The sequence below is a fragment of the Mus musculus genome, chromosome 15 (genome assembly GCF_000001635.26).
Source record: "Mus musculus strain C57BL/6J chromosome 15, GRCm38.p6 C57BL/6J".
In the NCBI taxonomy this organism is placed as follows: Eukaryota; Metazoa; Chordata; class Mammalia; order Rodentia; family Muridae; genus Mus; species Mus musculus.
In genome coordinates this window covers 53,325,122-53,347,426 of record NC_000081.6, presented here as the reverse complement: position 1 = coordinate 53,347,426, position 22,305 = coordinate 53,325,122, and the positions used below count along the sequence as shown (strand labels likewise).

Here is a 22,305-nt window from a genome sequence, read left to right as displayed (position 1 = left end):
GAAAACTTTCCACTCTGCCTTATTATAACCATACCATGGGTACACAACCGGCTGGGGTTTTCAGTAGCCCGAGGGAGGTAGGGATGTGTCTGCTCCCAGCTCACTCACTCCCACAATAAACAATCACTAAACAGCTTGCTGCCCTAGGCAACTGCTTGTCCAGCTTGGCCAGGCTCTGAGGCTAGGGTGGGTAAGTGTTCTAAGCCAGAATTCAGGCTGTGAGGCCAGGTAATGCTTGGGAGTCTAGCACAGCTTGGAGGTCCTGGAGGTTCCTTTCAGAATCATCCAATTAAGTTCACTCAGAATGACAGGGGCTTGGGGCAGGGGAGTCGACAGAAGGAAGGTCAATTGAAGGAACCGTGGCACATTTATTGTAAATACATTTTTTTTTTTTTTTTTTTTTTTGCTTCAAAGGTTCCCTTCTACAGCTAGGGCCAGGTGACATCTTAAAAATACCACCTCAGGAAGAATAACAACACCGATGGGGGCAAAATGAAATGGCTTTCTTTTCAGCCATTAGATCCCTCCCGGCCCAATATCAGTGAATAGAACAGGTGGGAGGGATTCGGGAATGGAAGAGAGGGCACGCAGATCAGATGGCTTTAGGAGGTGTCTTCTCACACTCAGCCACAGATCCATCGGACTGTGACAATTCCTCCTTATTGTTGAGGATTAGGGTGTCTCGGCGAGGAAGACAGAAAAATAGGTGGATTACATAGGGGAATTAGAAAGACCACTTAAACGTTAAAAACAAGACCCACCAAAAAATTGGTCCTCAGCGGGTCCAAGTGTGGGGGGAGAGACATCCCGACCTGCGCTCGCTTTCCATGAAGTCCCCACCCCCCTTCCCCTCGCTTCTCCATTTTCAAGGCATCCTTCTCCAGGAACCGGTCCTCTCAGCCTCCCGGCGGGGAGGCGTTCCCGGCTCGTGGAGACCCGGGGCATCCCGAGCAGCGGGCTGCTGGCCACGTCCCCACACTTCCTCCCGCGCCTCTGGGGCCCGTCTGGTCCGGGTTGCATTCCCGGCCCGGCGTGCAGAAGGCCGGCGGTGGGCGACGCCCGGCCGGCTAGCGCTCCGCCCGCCGCCCGTGCGCTCCTGGGTCCCCGCGCCCGCGCCGCGCCGCGCCGCGCCGGCGCCTCTGCCGGCCGCCGGGGGTTATGAATGGGCGCAGCGGAAGCCCCGCCCCACCCGGACGTGACGCCCGGCCAATGGCAGCGCGGGCTGCGTGGATGGATGAGGTCAGCGCTGTCGTGTCGGGAATGGAATGTGTAAGTGTAACATTCAGAACCGGGTAACATTCGGCGACCGAACGCGGCGGTCGGCAGTGATAGCGCGGGGCCTGCGAAGCACCGCTCGGGGCCGGCACTGCCCGCGGGGAGGACGCGCCGCCGCCGCCGCCCCGCGCCGCCTCGTGCCGCCGGCCGGGCCGCCGCGCGCCCGGGGAGCCGGCCCCGTGAGCGCAGGAGTAAACACCGGCGGAGTGTGGGAGCCGCTGCAGAAGGGAATAAAGAGACATGCAGGGATTTGTGAGGTTACGGCGCCCCAGCTGCAAGATGCACTAGCCGGCTGAAGCCGGGGCGGATTGACTTGTTGGAACCGTAGTGCTCTGCACCGGAGTGTGGATGAGTTGAAGTTGCTTTCCCCGGGCTCGTTCTCCACGCCGCCGAGAGGAATCCGAGCGGAGAGGCAGTCACTTCGTCTTGCCATTGATTGGGTATCGGGAGCTTTTTCTTCCCTGCTCTCTTTCTTTTCCTCCGTCTTGTTGCATGCAAGAAAATTACAGTCCGCTGTTCGCCCGCCCTGGGTGCGAGATCTTCTGCCCGGCTCTCTCCCGTGCATTGTGCAGCCCAAAGATGAAAGACCGAAGGGGAGAAAGTTAAAGAAATCGCCCACATGCGCTGGATCAGTCCACGGCTTGGGGAAAGGCATCCAGAGAAGGTGGGAGCGGAGAGTTTGAAGTCTTTACAGGCGGGAAGATGGCGGACTGGAGCTGAAAGTGTTGATTGGGAAACTTGGGTGATTCTTGTGTTTATTTACAATCCTCTTGACCCAGGCAGGACACATGCAGGCCAAAAAACGCTATTTCATCCTGCTCTCAGCTGGCTCTTGTCTCGCCCTTTTGTTTTATTTTGGAGGCGTGCAGTTTAGGGCATCGAGGAGCCACAGCCGGAGAGAAGAGCACAGTGGTCGGAATGGCTTGCACCAGCCCAGTCCGGATCATTTCTGGCCCCGCTTCCCGGACGCTCTGCGCCCTTTCTTTCCTTGGGATCAATTGGAAAACGAGGATTCCAGCGTGCACATTTCCCCCCGGCAGAAGCGAGACGCCAACTCGAGCATCTACAAAGGCAAGAAGTGCCGCATGGAGTCCTGCTTCGATTTCACCCTTTGCAAGAAAAACGGCTTCAAAGTCTACGTGTACCCGCAGCAGAAAGGGGAGAAAATCGCCGAAAGTTACCAAAACATTCTAGCGGCCATCGAGGGCTCCAGGTTCTACACCTCGGACCCCAGCCAGGCGTGCCTCTTTGTCTTGAGTCTGGATACTTTAGACAGAGACCAGTTATCACCTCAGTATGTGCACAATTTGAGATCCAAAGTGCAGAGTCTCCACTTGTGGAACAATGGTAGGAATCATTTAATTTTTAATTTATATTCTGGCACTTGGCCTGACTACACTGAGGACGTGGGGTTTGACATCGGCCAGGCGATGCTGGCCAAAGCCAGCATCAGTACTGAAAACTTCCGACCAAACTTTGATGTTTCTATTCCCCTCTTTTCTAAGGATCATCCCAGGACAGGAGGGGAGAGGGGGTTTTTGAAATTTAACACCATCCCTCCTCTCAGGAAGTACATGCTGGTATTCAAGGGGAAGCGGTACCTGACAGGGATAGGGTCAGACACCAGGAATGCCTTATATCACGTCCATAACGGGGAGGACGTCTTGCTCCTCACCACCTGCAAGCATGGCAAAGACTGGCAAAAGCACAAGGATTCTCGCTGTGACAGAGACAACACCGAGTATGAGAAGTGAGTAAGGGCTGCCTCCCTTCGAGGCTCGGCCCTGGGCCCTGGATACCTGAGTCCAGGTGGGAGGGTGGGGGATGCGGGGTGGAGACAGAAGCCCTCAGTTCTGTTGCTTCCTTGGGATCCAGCGGCTGGGTTCAAGTGTGTGGGGTGAGCTTGGGCTTCTCAGGCAAACTCGACAAGAGTACTCTCTCCAGTCAAGTTGGTGAAGAAGGGAATCTTCCTGATACTTTGAAAACCATTCAGGACCCATGTGTCTTTGGCGCATTATGGGGGCTCGGATCCAAGTTTTGGAAAGGGTACTAAAGGGTATTTGTGACGACTCAGAGAGACACATGTTCTACGCAAGTCCACAGACTCTGACCCCTGGGCTTTGTCTGTTTCTCTCAAGAACATGGGTACCTGTTCTCTGTGCAGTTGGCTAGGCTTAAATTTGCACCTTCCCCCCTAAGCTTTAGATTCTTGATTCCTAGAATATTTTCATTTTTACCTTCCCAACTTGTGACTGCCTCTTACTTCCTCTACAGCACTGATGTTTATGAAGGGTAGAGTGTAAGCTGGTTAGGGTCATTCATTCATTCATTCATTCCTATAAGCCCTCTCTTTCTTGGGGAAACTTTAAAATCTGGGCCTCAGGCCCACTGCAGTGAACTACCCTTACTAATTTAGATTTCCCTTTCTTCTTTGTCTTTATCTATTTGCATATAAATGTGGACTGTTACTCTTTGAATGGGCTTGAGATGCCTCCTTAGCCTCTGTGGAGGGGAGAGTTTTGTTTAGTTGCTAAGTAACTGAGTTGGTTACTTTGTAGCCCCTTTCAGTCTTCCTTTTCCTCGTCTTTCACAGTCGCTGACACACAGGATTTCAGGTCAAAGTTAGAATCCACAAATCTGCTTGAAACCGAGGCTGGCCTGTGGGTCCATCGGTCAGCTTCCTGATAGCTGAGGTCAGTGCCCCAGACTCACTTGTGTCCGGCTGGGAAAGAGTGAGCGCCTATGGTGCATTTCCACTTTACGCCAGTTAAAAACCAGAGCAGCCTTGTGCTAGCTACCCAGGGAAGGAAGGAGAAACCTCTCAGCTGAGTACAAGAGGAACTGGCAGAGGTTGGCAGATTGTGCAATTGATTCATGAAATGCAGAATAGGGGAAAAGGCTTCCAGATGGGGTTGGATCAGGAAGGGGTGGGGGTGGGGGTAACCGGGCCCTGAAATGAAAGGTGTGATTATTTATTGTCCATGGATTCCCTCAGACTCTCTGGTCTTGGTGGGAGTGATTGGATGGGATAGTAAAGTCCTCCCCGACTTGATCATAGAAGGGAGAGGAAATATCAAGCCTGGGGCTTCTGCTTCTGAGCCCCTTGGACGTTTTCCGTTTCAATCCTGGGAAAAGCCTGAGGCCAGGATCAATTGTGAATCCATCGTTCCTTTCCTCTTACACACGGAAGTTCTGCGTGAATGTTGAGTGTTGTTGTGACAGAGTAAAAATACTCTTTAACTGTGGTCAGAAAGAAACTGCTTTGTTGAAAGGACAATATACTTTGATAGATTCTGGGGGTGCTTGTGCCTTCTAGGAATTTCTTTGGCTGGCGTGAAGAGGCTGATCTTTTGATGGCTTCTAAAGCAATCTCTCCAAGCTTTATAGAAAGATCATGACGTTCTTCATTCGGAAAGAGCGGATGTTCCTTGTGTGTTCGACCCCCCCACCCCCACCCCAGATGCCAATTCTTTACATTTTCTATGGAAAACTTTTGTTTTCTAGAGAGCGGAGATGGAGAAAGGTGTGGTTGATTGGCTTCGGAGCAACTTTGTTTTGCTAATTGAATGTAATTAATTTTTCACCTTTCGGTCCTTGGGCCAAGAAATCTGACACCCTCCACCTCTTCTTGATTTAAGTTTAAAGACCACCTGGGACGGGGCCTCAGGATCGTCTCTGTTTGGGACTGTGGCATCCAGAAAGAAAACAAGTTTACTATTCTCCTGAGCAGGGTTTTTCAGGGCTTTCTGTTTCCTTTTACAATCCCGCTAGCTCTGATTTTGTTTACTAGGATGTGTTAGTAGTGCAGACTGGAACTCCTAGAGATTTAACTCCTTACCCATCTTGGATTGTCAGAATTGTTTACTCACAAATATTGCTGGGTGTTTGTTTGCTTTTGACTTTGGAATACACAGGGTGGAAATAAGAATGCAGGAATCTGGAAGCCGTGACTATACACCAGGCTACACCGATGCTGCACTCGGAAGTAAAGGGCAATGCAGAATTCCTCAGCCACACTGAGGCTAACCACACCAGACCCTTGGAGATGAGATGCTGAAGTCAGATCTGTGGAAGTGGTCCTTCCTGGAGTCATCTCTGAGTTGATTTTTACCCAGGGTTTAAGCAGTTTCCGAGGTGTTCTAGGCATTCATTTGGTAATGGCTTGTAAAGACGAGATCAATTTTCATCTACTTCTCTTCTGCATTAGCAAGTACCTATGAAAAGGTTTCAACTTAATTTGCCTCGGCAAGCAACCTGGTATGGGTTTGCTGGGGACACCGGATCTGATAATTAGATTGGAAATTTATAGCCCCTTGGTCAAGTTAGGCTACTAGAAGAACATAAGCAGATACTTCAACTCCAAGATATCGTGATGGTGTGTAATGTTGTAGGTCTCAAGGGAAGTGTCCCACTGGTGATTTTGTGAAAAGCACATGAATGTCACCGGTGCAGAACAGCTGGGTGGCATGAATGGGAATTACTTTTGCTCTAGAGAAAAAGTTCCTGCAAACTTTGATCCAGCTTCTCAATTACATTAAATATCATTTTTTTTCATAGTGCACATAATTTTTACTAGTTACATATCTTTTTCATTTTAATTTTTTCACTTTATTTCATTTCTCACTGTCCTGGAAGGAGCTCTGTAGAACAGGCTGGCCTTCAACTCAGGGATCCACCTATCTCGGCCTCCGGAGTACTGGGATTAAAGGTTTGAGCCACCACATCTGGCTTTCAGTTACTCATTATAACCGGTGTAGTTGGCACCAGCCGAACTGAGTCACTGCTGGGATTTGGTGATCTGGAGTGAGACCTTCGAGAAATTCACTCCATTTTAGTGCTTTTGGCCTCTCAGGCATCCTGACATGACGACTACTTTGCATGAACATCACAGGTTCGATACCTTTGGAGGTCATTATTAGGGAACTTCAAGTTTGGCTATCTCAAACAGAAGGAAGAGAAGGTAGTGAGAGGTGTCCTGAACCTTTGGCCCTTCCAAGGAAAGCAGGGTGATTCTTTCAAAGCAGCTTTTCTGAGAGCAGTCAAAAGACTATCAAGATTGTCAGACCCTTTTCTGTTTGCTAAAGCTGTACTGTACTGGGGTTTTTAAAACAAAACAAAACATTTCTTTAGTGCGTGTGTGCGCATGCGTGAAGGTCAGAGGCCAACCTGGAGTCAGTTCTCCTCTTTCACCAAGTGGGGTCTGGGTATCAAATGCGCATCCTTACGTAGGATGGGCCCTCTTCCCCAGTGTCACCTCATCAGCCCCAGACATGTACTGTTTAAGGATGGTTGATCATTTAGCTTCTAGCACTCGCTTTTCGGGAGGAACAGTTGGAACTCTGATGTGTTTTAGTAGTAGTTCCAGAAAGCAGGCCTTTGGAATCTTTGATTAGTCAGCGTTCCTTTCATTTCTCATTGCGAACACTCTGGAAGCGCTCAGCCTCTAGGACATCCCATTTGGTGCTGCTGGTGTTTCTACAACTTGATGACAACTTTTCAAAGGTGGCTGGCAGGCATTGAAAAAAAATGTCAACTAGTTTAGAGCTGATGTAGCCCTTTGAAGGGACATGCTTAGAGTCTTGCGTGAGGTTCACGGTTCCCTTTTATTGTTGATAAAAATAATAAGTGGGTGTGTTCCCAAAACTGCTTAGTGTAACTCATTCTTTCTATTTATTTATTTATTTATTTATTTAATTGAGCCTTTCTTTCCCTTTGGCCTTAAGAGTTGCGGGAACAGATGGAATTGACCAAATAAGTTGGATGTAGATGCCATTGCAGAGGAGGGCGACTGTGCTTAAGACAAGTCATAGTACGAAAGGGCTTTTTCTCTCTTTCCTCCATTATCCTCAACTGGTTTCACCGACACTTGGAGCACGTTCCTCACCTGGGCCTGACTCTTTGGTGAATGTTTTCCTCTTCTGAAGGGAAAGGCAGAAACCGTAAGGTCCAGCCTCCAAATGTAAAATATTAGCACCTTTCTCCCCGTAATTGTGTGATGGCCCAAAAGTGTTGCTAAAGTAGCCCACAGATGGGAAATCAAAGTAATAGTCCTGTGCCGAGCTATGAAGTTGACACGTGTGTCTTCTGCCAGCGCAGTTCCCCGTCTCCCTGAACCTGCTTTCTGCAGAGAGCCCCTGAAAGCTCAACTCACAAGAAATTCGGGTGCTACTTGGAGGGATATTTGCGAGTCGAATGAGTCCAGAGTAGGAAATGTTGAAAGGTACTGTTACTTGAGATATGGGTTTAAAGGATTTTACTATGCTTAATTCGTGACAAGCTGCTAAGATTTGGACGGATCCCTCTGAAAGGGGGCCACCTTTGGTTCTCTTGATACCGTTTGGGCGACACAGAAGTGATCAAAGGAGACGCCATACCCCGAGGTGCTTGTGGTTTGCTCCGTATCCTGGAAGATCTACTGTCACAGAATAGGATTCCAGAAAATTCTGTGAGTGACTTCGTGTCAGTGTCTTATCAAAGGTTTGGCTGGGTAGGGCCTGGCTGCATTTCTCTCAGCTAACCTGCAGCGTGTCTTGTTAGTGCATCGTAGTGTGTAAGCTGAAGCCAGAGGTGCTGAGGCAGCGTGTCCAAGGCTTCCCAGCTCGTAAGTGGCAGAACTTGGGCTGTAGCCCAGGCTTCCTGGCTCCCGGTTCTCTGTCTTCTCACCCTGGCCTGCTACTGCTTTCTGACACTCAGTCAAATCAGGTCAGATGTAGTGGTCATTGGGTTCTGCAGTCTTCAGACAGAAACGTGGAACCCCCTCCTTGATTGAACGTAATAACTAATTGTTTTTATGTAAGGTCTCGTTGGTCAGATTTGAGCTGTGGTTATATCAGGTGTGGATATATCAGATGTCTCTTTCATCGCTTTGCGGATTTCCCAAGGAAAGGCTTTAGCTTGTGCATGTGGTAGTAGGACCTCAGTCCTGACATTTCAACTTAGAACTACTCGAAGGGACGATTCGTGAACATTTCCATCTGACCTGCATAGATTCTGCTTTTCAGTATCTCCTTGTCTCTTCAAGGCAAACTTGGCCTGCACCGAAGTGTCCCCTGTGTGTCTGCTTTCTGGGATTATACGTGGACCTCCTGGGATGATGCCCCAGGTGGCTGTGTGATCCAACAGCATAGAAAGGCTTACTGGGAGAGTTTGCTGCTGGCTAGGGTGCAGCCCAGACGTAGAGAGCTTGGTGGGCAAGCTCATGCTTAGTAGTCCCAAGTCAAAACTGTTTGTTTTTTTTTGTTTTTTTTTATAGTAATAAATAATTAATTTTAAGTAATGCAGGTAGGGCTGTGGAGATAGCTTAGCAAGCACAAGGACCCGGGTCTGGACTCTCAGCACTCATGTGAAAAAGCCAACTATGGTAGTGTGCTTATAATTTCAGCACTGGAGAGTCAGAGACGGGAGGATTCTTGGAGCTTGCTGGTCACCCAGTCTAGTGTAATTGGTTCAGAGAGTAACAGTAAGTGACTGAAGAAGGCTCCTGATGTCCACATTGACCTCTGCCCTCCATATGCATCATACAAGCTTGATCTCTGTCCACTGTATGCACACGAACACCCCTGTCATAATACCGACTCCTGGGGGAAATAGAGAAGATGCAGGATACAGCAAGGTGGTACTCCACTTCGTTTCTTACCCCATTAGGAGAGCTGAGCCATGCTCAAGTTTGATTTAGCTGCCTAACCTTTATATTTGTATTGTTTTATCTCTGCATATCCTAACACTTTGTCCAGCTATGTGAATTATTTAGTCAGTGGTAAATAAATCTTCATTGTTTGTCCAAGCTGCCCACGTGTCGAAGCTAGGGCTAAAACATTGGGAAGTGTAGCTCCTGGCCTGCTGCTGCGTAGCTCCTGGCCTGCTGCTGCTACTCTGTTTTTTGAAAGTTAAAGTTAGAAATAAAAAAAAAAAAATTCTGCGGCTTGTGTGTTTGCAACAACTCATTAAAGGTGTATGCAGAAATAAAAAAAAGAAAAAAAAAAAGAAAAAAAAGAAAGTTAAAGTTAGACCCAAGTGTACATGTATGCTTTTCCCTTTAACATTATTTAAGAACATTTTACTGTCCTACCGAAATGAAGTGGGACTTTTTTTTTTTTTTTTTTTTGGTTTTTCGAGACAGGGTTTCACTGTGTAGCCCTGGCTGTCCTGGAAGTTACTTTGTAGACCAGGCTGGCCTTGAACTCAGAAATCCGCCTGCCTCTGCCTCCCAAGTGCTGGGATTAAAGGCGTCTGCCACCACTGCCTTGCATGAAGTGGGGCTTTTAAACACACTATTTTTTTTAATGCACAGCTGTATCATAGATTAACTATATGTGCACACACATATTTATTTATTTATTTATTTATTTATTTTGGAGGGTAAATTTCACCAGAGTGCCTGGTTCTTGCTCAGGGTCTCTTTCAAAAACAACCAAGGATTTATGTGCCCTTCCCCCACTCTTCATCCCACTGGAGTTTTTAAGGTGAGGCTGAGCACCCAGTTAGGGAAGTAGCTGTCATTAAATGACAGCTTAGATAAACATTGTAGGTGGTAATTGGTGCTGCAGGGGGTCTTTGAAGCTTCAGGCTCTGTTCCCTTTGAAGTTTTGTTTTGGCTCCGGCCAAAAACCTCTCTGGTCTCTTTAACTGTGCTGGCAGCCATATAGACTTCTCTTGACAGACACAGTGCTTGCTTTCTGGGGATCTCAGGGTCTGTTGACCCAACCTGGGGATCTCGGCCCTTTTTCTAGCATCTTCTATCAGTCAGGCCTTTACTTCTGTTTTCCCTTTGATTGTGGACTCTGTGATCCATGGGAGGTGAGTTTGGACAGCTTTTTTATATCTGGACCGCCAAATAAGGAATTCTTACACCTAGTGTATCGTTCTAAGTACCTTTAAAACCAGGCACAAAACAGTTAATGTCCAGTCCAGCCTTTGAAACTTTTGGGCAACATAACTCCTTTTGATGGCACTGAGAGATTTGAAGCAATATACACTTGAGTTTTCCTTTGTACCTTTTTGTCTTGTGTGGAGCCTTAGCCTTAGGAAGCAGAGCCTGAGATTCTCTGACTCATTTTTTAACCTTTCAGCTTCAGTTTTTGTATCTGGAAATGGAGATTAGGTTACCAGCCTCACAGGGTCATTAAGAGGATCAAAAGAGGTGGAGTGTATGTGAATGTACCTTGTAAATGATAATATACTCTCTAGGGTGGCCGTGTTATTAAAACCATCTTCCTGTCATGGTCTAGTCAACTGTGGAGTGGCTCAGTTAGTTTCATAACTCTGCCTTTTAACTGTGCCCCTGAAAGAGTTCTGCTCATCTCTTCCCTGAAACTGAATTCCCAGGTAACCGTGGGCTTAAGTGCTCTGGTGTTTAATCATTGCCCAGTGGAATGTAGAAAGATATGTGTGGAGTTTTCAGGCTGGAGGTGGCAGCGATTGAGAGCAGCCTCTGGAGTAACCCAGCATTTCCTTGATCCCATGTTCTCTGTGTTCCCTGCATCAAGAATGCAGGCAATCTTTTTCCCATTTACCAATACCAGCTGAGGACTACTTGTGGAGAGCCACCCTGTATGAATGAAACTGAGCCACTTAGGAGTTTCCTGGAGCTGGTTCTGTTGGGTTCTTAAGCTACAGTGACAAGCACACTATCTCTCAGGCCATGTTTAGTTACAGGATTTATTCTAAGGGGACATGGGACAGAAACCAAACTAAAAGTGTTCTGCTAAGTTCCTAGCATACAGTGTGATAGCTGGACAGGGTGCTTTGTTTCTGCTCTGACCAGCTCTTCTGTTTCTCTATGCCTGCCAACCATCATCAGTGAGTCGGTCTTGAGTGCTGTTGTCCATGTCTGGGGGTGGGGGTGGGTGGGGAGGGAGGGAACTGAGTCTGGTTGACTTTTCTAGAGATTGATCCTTGCTTTTGTGGAGAGGAGCCTCTCACAGTGAGGCCATGAATTGAGTGTGGTGGAGACCTGATCAATGGAGGGATTGACCTGCCACATTGCCACTCTTAACAGGTGAACACATCCTTTTTCAAAAAAACATCCTTGAAGTCATTTCCTGGATTAGGGGACTGTGGTTAGAGAAGTTAGCCGTGGCAGGTACTTTGAAGCCGTATCCTGCTGACCCTTTTGCCTGTGAAGCCAGATGATGGCAACAGCCACTAGGACTTCTGGACCTTGTACTGTGTGCAGGCAGTTGGGTTGTTGTCTCCTCTTAATCTTTTTGAGCCCTTAGTAGGAACGGAGCATTTCTTCTTCACGTTGTAAATGAAGAAACAGAGGCAGAGCGTCTTTACATTGACCTACACGAGAGCATGCGGACTATGAAAATGGAGGTGTTCTGATTTCTAGGCCTGTGCTGTCAATCATACAGAGCACCCAGTGCTTTTGAATAGTCCCCACGGCTAGCAAGGCCACCACACGCTCAGCACTTTTCGGGTGTTTGATTGATGGGTGGAGTCTCACTTGGGCTTTTCACCCAGAATTGATTTCATCAGGTTTAGAGAGTGTTCGAACCATTTCACGGATCTGATTTCCCAGCTCTAGTGGCTTTGGAGCAGTGCATTTAAAGACAAGATGTTAGTTGGGTTCTTGCAAATAGAGCTGGGAAGATGGGGCAGCTGACAAGACAAATACAAGGAAGGAGGACAGGGAGTTATGACACGTAGCACTCAGAAGCAAAGAAGCCTGGCAGGTTATGAAGAGCTGGCCCGGTGCTCCAGAGTGTGCCCTCCACATTGCACAGCCTGAGCCTCTGAGTGCCTGTAGTACCTTACCTGTCACGCAGTAGAGTTTGGTAAATATTTGATAAGCTACACTGTGGTTATTGTTGACCCGAGGCATCATTTGTGTGTACTCATCTTTAATAAAGTGGAAAAACACTGCATTTCTCTAACTTGCTTAATCATATGGGAGATATAGAAATGTTTGGACGATCTTAAGAGTAAGCTGTCCTTTTGAAAACTTGTCAGCCAAGCTAACCTGAGCACCTTGCTTACACGCTCAAGGTACAGGCATGGAATTGAGATGCAGAGAAAGGAAGGACCCAGGAGGGAATGTGGAGACCTCTGGCCTATTTCCTATAGTTGTCCCCATCAGGTATATTGAGGTACATGATACCCACACTCTTAGATAGATGAGACCTGATGAACGGAAGGATAGAATGGATTCCACCCTGTATTCTGTGTAGATTCCAGCACCCTAAGAGCTCATGATAGGATCATACCTCTATCCTCTTGGAATTTGTCCCAGGGCTTCTTGACTCTGTATGGCTGCTGCTGCCTCAGTTTAATCCCCTCTGCAAGAAATAGCCACACCCTTCCTCCTCCTCCCTTTTCCAGCAACTTTCTGGAAAGTGCTACCCTGCTCTTTCTCATGACTACAGTCACTTCCTGGACTTCTAGTCTGTATTTTCTTAGAGCATTTCATGGTTACTGTAGCTTCGTGTTTCCATTTATTTGACTGACTGTTTCTCTTTTTTTCAGTAAATTGCATAAATGCTGAAGGAAGGAGTCCTGGATCCAGTAATGTTTCTATTTTTAATTTGCTTTAGTTCATCCTTTTTTCTTTTTTAAAGAGGATCAGCCTCTTCTTTTTTTCTTTTTGAAATATTTATTTATTCATTCATTTATTTATTTAGTGTCTGTGGGTACACTGTCGCTGTCTTCAGACACACCAGAAGAGGGCATCAGATGCCCATTACAGATGGTTGTGAGCCACCATGTGGTTGCTGGGAATTGAACTCAGGACCTCTGGAAGAGCAGTCAGTGCTCTTAAGCCCTAAGCCATCTCTCCAGCCTGAACACTTTAGCTTATCTTAATCAATGTACATAAAACAGTTTTGTGCCTACCATACGCATACACTATATATCAGCAGTGACATGCACCCCCCCTCTGATGTCATGCAGATGGAATCGCATGTTAGAAGATGCCAGATTTCTTTGAAGAAAAGCAACATCATAGGCATTGCAGTAGTCCCATGATATGGTTGTGTACTGGGATCTCATTGCAGCTTCTGTCAGTGGGTCTTGGGTGAAGTTCCAGGTTACTGAAAAGATTAGCCAGGGTTTTGGAAGCCCAGTGAAAGTAAGACTAAGAGATGGTTTCATGCTTTTAAAATCTGGATGGAAGAAAGCTTCCTTGGGAACATGGCTGGGAACTTTCCCACAGTAGTTCTGAGGCTGGCCAGGGTGAAGGTTGAAAGGACAATCTTAGGTCTGTCTACCTTGCTTGAAGCAGTTCTCTAGGCTGCTTGCTGCTGTGTGCCCACTGCTAGGTGGCTCTTGAGTTTCTGTCTCACATAGGAGGACTGGTATTAGAGACATATAATACTGTGTCTGTTTGTCTTTATTTGTGGACTGGAGATACAAATTCAAATCCTCAGGCTTGCATAGCAAGCACCTAGCTATTTCCTCAACCCCAGTCCTATCAACTAAAATCAGTTATTTTTATCGACCCGCCAAGAACGTTGTCACTCTCGACCATAGGTTCAAAATACCAGGTCTGTTAAACCTCACTGTCTTTGATTTATAAAGTAGGCTTTCCAGTCTCTCCACCAACTTCATTATGTTATTTTGCTCATTTACCTGGTTTCCCTTTTTGTTTTCAAAGGAGAAATTTCTTTCAGTATTTTTTGAAAGGTACTTTTTCCTCTAAAAAAACAAATCAAACCAAAACCTGTTGCATTGGTATGAGAAGTAGTGAAACCAAAATCAAACGAAGCAAGAAGGCTTGATGCACTCTAGCCTAAGGTATTGATGCGGAATAAATGAAGAGCCATTAGTTTCCCTTTATCATTTAATTGTAATAGTCTCTAGCTACTAGGGACTCCCACATTTTTTATTTTTTAATAAACTGTTATAAAATATAAACAGATAAAAATATCACATACCCAAATTAACTAGACCTAGAGTCTACACAACTTATGGACTTACATACAGTTACAAATGGCATTCGGACTGGGAGCCATAGGGCTCTGTGTTAAATTTAGTGCTTTCAGTATCACACATACTAGAAAGTCCATGACAGAATTAGAACTAGAAAGAAAAGCAGCACTGGGCAGTGGTGGTGCATGCCTTTAATCCTAGCATTTGGGAGGCAGAGGCAGGCGGATTTCAAAGTTCAAGGCCAGCCTGGTCTACAGAGTGAGTTCCAGAACAGCCAGGGCTACACAGAGAAACCTGTCTCGAACTCCCCCCCCCCCAAAAAAAAAACAAAAAGCCCAGCAGCTGTATCTCCTCTGTCATAACGCGTGTTCCCCCATTACCTCAGCCAGCCTTTATCTCCTTGTGTTCAGCCTTTCTTGTTCTCTTTCCTTCATACTGTGCCAAAGGTTTACATGTGCATTCATTTTATTGGCTAGATTCTACATATGAGAGAGAACATGTAGTTTGTTTGTTTCTGAGATTTCTTCCCCAATTTATTTACAGTTTCTTCCATACCCTTCTCAGGTTTGGTTGGATAAAAATTTTGGCCTTTTTTTTTACATCTAAGCTGGGCTAACTGGTACTTGAAGTATTGCTGCGGAGCACACAGGAACATCATGCTTAATAAAGCTTTCAGGCTTCTAATGAATTCATGTGGAGATTTTTCACTCAATTAAAAAGCACAGGGTGGGGTGAGGAAGGTGTACTGTTATTCCTCCTGCCGGCCTCTATTTCCTGCGTTTAGACTCTGCTGTGGCTCATGAGGACCCGGACCAGACATGCTGTATCGCTCACAGATCGCAGGGTATCTAGCCTGGACCCGATGCACTGTAGTGCAATTACTTGAATTCTTAGTAGGTCTTAAAAACTGACTCAGATTTGGTGACGGTCATATGACACTTGATTAAGTATGAATTATGTTTTATGGTCTTCTGAAGGTTGTAAAGGCTATTTTCCAAAATTATGGCTAGCTCTGTGTATCTGAAGAAATCTGAAAATCTAATCAGAGAGGGATCTGACACTAAAATGCTTTTGCTTTGCTGAGAGGCAAAGAATAATTTTCGTGTGTTTGTGAGAGCACCATTTCGTATATGCTACAGGCTCCTTTAAAATTCACATCACATTAAGAAAGCTACCTTTAAGCAGCATGTTTTATGATGACTACATTTTTAAGAGTGGTGTAATGTGGCAAACCTTTAAATTTAGAGAGTGGTCTTTATTGACTCAAGGAGTAGAAATGTGTATTTTTTTTTTGGATTTGGATTGTAGAGTTACAGTGCTTTGCTTTTTTTTTTTTTTTTTTTTTTTAAATGAGCTGTAGTTATGTTATGATAAAATTTAACTACCTCACTTCAGGGTTTAGCACAGGTAATAGATTCCAGTAGTATTTTGATGAATTTATTTTATATGTTGCCCTGTCTAAGGAGAGATTCAAGTAAGGGTAATATGGGGTTGGGGGGGGGAGGATTAGATGCCAAAATAAAGATAGATTTCAGTAACGATGAGTGAAACAGTCATTCCGTGTGAGTTCAAGAAGGGAAGAGCTGATCTTAGGAACAATGTGAGGGCAACGTCTCTGGATTTTCTTCTTTCCCCTAGTGAGCTGGTGACCCGGGCAGTCGGTCTGCATATTGTACTTGTCTGTCTGCAGTTTGGGAGTATGCGCTGGGGGTGGGAGTTTGGGGCACATACCCCTTGTTCCTCTCTGAATACTTGGGGTCAGACCTACTCCTTTGGAAAGATGAACAGGAAGATTACAGAAGCAGCCTGGCAGAGTTGCATCATGGGGGTCACCTCAGCACTCAGGAGGTGGAGGCAGGAGGATCAGAAGTCTAGAGTCAACTTGGGCTAAAAAGCTGCTCCTGGTAATCCTTGCTCCCTCCACAATCATGGCATGGTGTAGGTGAGAAATTCGAGGACCAGGAAAGTTGGGTAACTCCCGTAGCATGGAGACAGTGGCAGAACACTCATCTCAGCTTGGAGCTCAGAGGCCCCCTTAGGGGTATAAAAATGGTGTAGTGATTTTTCAGATAGCAGAACACGAGGCAGCAGCAGGCCACTGGCTTGCCCTTCAGCCCAGGGCGTTCCTTGTTAATCACTACCTTCGTCTAGCCAAGCTCCTATTAAGTATTTTTCTGTCCACAAGGAGCAAGTGTGATGTTAATTTCAGTGGTAGGTTCCAGAGCGCCTGCATGGAGGGTCTTCTTACAGCCTCACCCCCAATGTTCCCCCATCCTTCCTAACTTTAGGGATGCAATAGGCTTTGTGGTTTCTCCTTGTGTCATTAAGGCCCAGCGACTTCTGGGGTTTAGTTTGCCAGTTAAGGGCTCACTGTTCTTTTGGGCCATTAATCTTTTGACTCTGAATTACAATTTTTAAAGTTATTATCTCCTCAGACTCATGCACCTTCACGTGGGAAGCTGATTCATTTTTCTCTGGATTCCAGACGCTCCCTCACAGTGTGTTAATATGCTTGATAAGTGCTTAGCAAAGGTTATTATATTTGACTAGATGTGTGTGTGTGTGTGTGTGTGTGTGTGTGTGAAAGAGTGTTGCTGGGGTTTGAACTTTGGGCCTCCTGAATGAGTGCTTTACTACTGAGTTATATTCTGCCTGTAGTATTTCTTTCTTTTTTTTTTTTTTTTAAGTGCAGAAGTTCCTGAACCAAAAGGAGATAGATAAGAATATAGCCAGCTCTGGGCTTAAAAATGCCTATTTAAAGGAAGATGGAGAGATGGGTCAGTGGCTCAGAGCACTTGCTACTCCTACATAGGACCTTGGTTCAAGTCCCAGCACTTACCTAGTAGTTCATACATGCACACGTGCTGGCAAACATACATGCATATAAAATAACATACATCTAAAAACAGAAAGCGTGAAGAGAAAACAAGTCTTGGCTGATGTTCCAAGCAGCCTGAGTCTGGTTGTGCACAAGGCAGCTCATGACTGCACACATTCAGGCAGGCTGGCCTCAACTCACAGAGATCCTCCTGTCATTCCTTTCCAAATGCTGGGAGGAAAGGAATTCTCCAGTGTACAGACATTTTTTTAAATTGATAGAGATATTTAAAATATTTTTAGTCTGTGTCTTTTTGCAAAGAGGCCAGACCCCTCTGGCCTGGCTCCTGGTGCAAAAAAATGTTCTGGAGAGACCTCTTTTCCTACCATTTGACCTAAATAGATTTTATCACCAAGCTCTTTGGATACTTTCTCCTCTGCTTGTTAAGCTGCTCATAGCTTCCAAGGGCCACACCATGAGAACAGGAATGGTGTTTATTTGTTTTCTGTCAGTTTCCCTGGTACTGAGCCTATATTGAATCCTGAAGAAATATTTGTTGGATGAGTATCTTTGGTCATGGTGGCCTGTTAGTGAAGAAAGACATATTTTAGAGCTGATATGCCTGACTATTAATATATTTTTTTGAATAAACAATTCAAGGGATATTGACTCGTAAAAGTAAATTTAGAAGAAATTATTTTTGCTCCCCTGAGCTTCAATATAACAGGAGTAAAATTAGAGATTTATCAAAGTGAGATGATGACCTGCAGTTTTAAAATAACTTCAGCCTTTGTTATTTTAACGACAGGTAGAGCCTACTTTTGGCCCACAGAATACTGGATATAGAAGGTGTATTGTTCTGTGCTGTCTAAGCTGGGCAATTAGCCCTTGGTCAGGTGCACCTGACATTGCCTCAAAGCCAGCCTCTTTGAGTAGCACACTGAGGAACACTCCTCTTGTCCTGTTGTCTTTGTATGTCAGCTTGATATAAGTTAGGTCGTTTCAGAAAAGGGAAGTTCAACTGAGATAAACATCCCCTTGAAAAAGACCTGTGTCCAAGACTATATGGCATTCTCTTGATTCTGGGAGAGTCCAGACCTTAGTGGGCAATAAGTCTTGGGGCAGCTTGTCCTGGGATGTGTAAGAAACCAAACTGAAAAAGCCAGGAGGGACAAACCAGTAAGCAGTTTTCCTCTGTGGCCTCTGCTTCAGTTCCTGCCTCAAGGTTCCTGCCTTAATGTCTTTCTGTGGTGGACCATGGTGTGGAGGTGTAACTAAGCCAAAGCAACCCTTTCCTCCCCAAGTTGCTTTTGGTGGTGTTTATCACAGCAATAGAAACCTAACTAAGACAATGGTAAATCCATGGGGGTCTGGTGGCGCCGTGTGTTCCTGTTCATTTCTCTGCTGCCTATCTTTGTACTCCTGGGTAAGAGTGCTATATACTCAGTGCTTCAGAGATCTGTAGGGACTGGGAAGCTCTCAGGGACTCCTCCTTGGTAGCATCAACAGTGCATGAGGGCTCACAGATAGAATTCTGGGCAGTCATCTCCTAGGGCATGGGTTCCACAAGCTAGTCTTGGGTTCCACTGAATCCTTAGGGCACTCCATCATTTATACATGGGCACTTCTTCCCATTTCTGAAAGGCACGGGTTTTGTACATTTCCTCTTAGGTGTGCTCCAGCATCAAGGCTGTGCACAGAAGCCCATCTTCCTGTCAGATGACTGTACTCCCTGGTACTGTTATTTTTCTCCGCCTCCTCTTCCTCCTCTTTCTCATTCTCCTATTCTTTTTGTAATTCTCCCTTTCTTCTTTCAAGAACACACACACACACACACACACACACACACCCCTAGTTTATCCCACATTTGGTCTCCTACTGCAGTTCAGTTAAGCTCTTCTAGCAACTAAGAATAGTTCCGCTCAGAGTGGAGAGTTGATGGCTCACACCTGATCTCAGCACTGGAGACTGAAGCAGGAGGATGACTGTGAGTTTAAAGCCATCTTGGGCAATCGAGTGAGATTCTTTTCTCAAAGGAAAAAAAAAATTCAGAAGTTTGATTGATTTTGAATTGAATTTTTGAGAGAGAGTCATATAAAGATTACAGCATAACTTTGGGGATGCTGTGGGGAAACAGACGGAGATGACAGCACCTACACAGAAGAAGTTTGGGCTTACAGGAAGGAAGTCATGTGATATGTTTCCCATGAGCACTTTGGTGCGTCAGTATATGTTCTTGGCCTAGCACACTGTCATGAGAATCATGTGCATGGTCTTTGGGGTAAAGATCTTGTGATAGTGTATCAACTTGCATTCTGCATCAACATATTTAGCTCTCTCGTTCTCTTTTGATAGCTGAGAGTTATTTTGTTGTGAAAACAGCACTTTGATTATGTTATAATTGAGTACAGTTGATGAATATTCCTTACTCGCCTCTGATTTTTGGAGACCAATAAGTACTTTGATGGTTTCTGTTTGTCTGTTTTAGCAAAATGAATTCAGGGATGTGTATCTATGACTTAAATGCTACATTTTCTGTTGCCCATATTTATTAAATCCTTTAAAGGCTGAAAAGCTGTAGGATGTGACTTTTTAAAATATAAAAACAGGGTAACATTTCTTTTCCCATTTAGCCAAAAGGCCAAAGTCTGATTGTCAGACTGTTAGTCTCCTGGAGAAAAATAAAGACAAGCTTTCCTTGAGGCATCGGGACTCTTGTGAGACTCGGACTTGTAGAGAGTGGCACTTGGGGGATGACCCCTTCAACTCCTGTGAGTAAGGGTAGAGTTAGGGTTGCCAGACCAGGCCCTGGCTTTCAGGTTACTTCCTGCAGCGCCCTTAAAGTGAGCTTAGTTTCTGTCTTGTCACTAGCAACTACACATCATAATGCCACAGATGATCTCAAATCTAGGACCTGTCAAGAGTGGTTCGTACTGTGACTGGATCAAAAGCAAACAACAACAACAGCAACAGCAAAAGCAGAGAGGGAAAAGGTAAGGGAAGGACCCACATATTTTTCTTGTGAGGCTCCCTTGCTGTATGTTGAAGCTTTGCTCTCTGATTAGAACTGACCGTTGAACAGAGAGGATTTACATCTTTGGGGTCAGGAAGGAGCTTCTAGATTGTAGTCTCAGTGTTCTCTTTTTCTGGCTCTCCTTAGGCACCCCCATCCGATGTGTTTTTTTGTTTTTGTTTTTTTTTTTAAAGCCCTTAGGCACCCCCATCCGATGTGTTTTTTTGTTTTTGTTTTTTTTTTTAAAGCCCTTAGGCACCCCCATCCGATGTGTTTTTTTGTTTTTGTTTTTTTTTTTAAAGCCCTTAGGCACCCCCATCCGATGTGGTTTTTTTTTTTTTTTTTTTAAAGCATGCTTGATTTAATCAGATGGCAGCCACTGTTCATCAGCAACCCTCTGAGGTGAGCAGATAAAGTCAGAACTACGCCCAAATCCTGTATGTATGTATGTATGCATGTATGTACCTACCCATCTATCTATGACAGTATCTATCTATCTATCTATCTATCTATCTATCTATCTATCTATCTACCCATCTATCTATCTATCTATCTATCTATCTATCTATCTATCTATCTATCTACCCATCTATCTATCTATCTATCTATCTATCTATCTATCTATCTATCTATCTACCCATCTACCCATCTATCTATCTATCTATCTATCTATCTATCTATCTATCTACCCATCTAACTATCTATCTATCTATGACACAGTTTCTTGCCATGTAGTCCTGCTGGGTATGTGAGGCTGGCCTTCAACTTCTCATGACTCTCCTGTCTTACCATTCCAAGTGCTGGTAATGGGCACACATGATCCCATCCAATGTCTTTCTCTCAACAACTTTCCCTAAATGGCTCATAAAGGACCTATGTAATTTTGTATCAGATGGGCTGTGGTTCAGTATAACACATTGACTTTGTATTTTCTTCTCACCTCTAGACTTTATGTTCCCATGAGTGTTGGTTCTAGTTTTCCTCATGCAAGTCAATGAATGACCTTGTTCAGGTATCCCTTGCTGATTTCCGTTCCTGAGAAATAAGCTGGGGAGTGTGCTCCTCCCTTGGCAGCGCAGAGAAGAAGGCATTCAGCAGTTGCTGGTTGATACATTTACTTTCTACCTGCTGGCTTTCAACAGTATTAATTTTTATGTACTCATTGTGGATTGTGTTTAATTAAAAGCAGTTCTATTCACAGAGGCACTTGTAGGTTTTTTTTTTTTTCCCTGAAATGAATAAAACAAATAGGCATCTGGTATTTGTTTTGTATAACACAATCCCCATAAAATGAAGAGTAATAAAACATAATTATCTGTAAAGGCTTGTTTTATAAGCCTGAGAATGGGCTTGTTTCTATCAGGGTTTTCAATTCTACTCATGGGATAAGGACTCTCTTTGTACATTAATACACAACTACAATAGCAACGAATGCCTCACAATTACATTCATGATCCTGCCTTTATTAAACGAATGGGGTTTCTTTTGGTTATAGTGTACATACTAAAAGGTTGTCATTACGTTCTGTCTGTATAAGCACATTCCATTGGAAGAAAATTCTATTTCCTGTTCTATATTCTGTTTAACTGGCAGAGTACTATTGGTGATTTATGCCGCTCAGTACAAGTGAAAAAAAAAAAAAAAAAAAGCAGGTTTATGCTTTGTTGTTGAGTCTTTTAGGTCCCAGACCACTCCGCAGATTCCTCCGAGTTGGAAACTGCACATTAAGCATTTACATGTGTTGTATCTGGTTTCATGTGCAATCATATATGCATTCATGTGGAGGCCATAAGACAACCTCAGGAGCTGCGGGGTCTTTTACTGGCCTAGAGCTTGCTGATGGTACTACTCAGCAGGCCAGCAAGCCACAGCTACCTTCTCCATCTCTGTCTCTCGAACCCTAGGAGAGCATATGCATGCTGTGATGATGGCTTTTATGGGTGTTCTGGGATGGAATTTAGGTCCACTTGCAATCACTTTACTGACTGAGCCATTTACCTTGTCCCTTACATATGCTTTTATAGGGTTCATAGATCTTCTGACCATTAGTTATGACCTTTGCTGTATTTATAATCTGAAGCCAAGGTTTTATCTTTAGCAAATGAGTATCAGTTGAAAGAAATTCATCCAGGTTTTTTTTTGTGTGTGTGGATTTTTTGTTTTTTGTTTTTTTGTTTTTATTTTTTTGCTTGGCATTGAATTTAATTTCAGGGCTGGGTTCCTTTGTAAAAATGGAGCAGTACTGTTATCTGGGAGAAGGTACAGAACGTGGGAAGTCTGAGAATTATTAACTCAAAGGTGGATATGCTGTCAAATTGACAGCAAGGACTGT

The 22,305-nt window shown here is 44.9% G+C and overlaps 1 protein-coding gene across 1 annotated transcript in view; it reads left to right on the top strand.

Moving 5' to 3' along the window:
• The first annotated feature begins 1,243 nt into the window (after positions 1 to 1,243).
• Ext1 (exostosin glycosyltransferase 1) overlaps positions 1,244 to 22,305 on the top strand; it is a 277,923-nt gene continuing 256,861 nt past the window's right edge. The window contains exon 1 of the mRNA NM_010162.2: positions 1,244 to 3,025. Coding sequence (NP_034292.2) covers positions 2,064 to 3,025 — 962 coding nt within the window. The 5' untranslated portion in view covers positions 1,244 to 2,063. The remainder of the gene's footprint in view (positions 3,026 to 22,305) is intronic.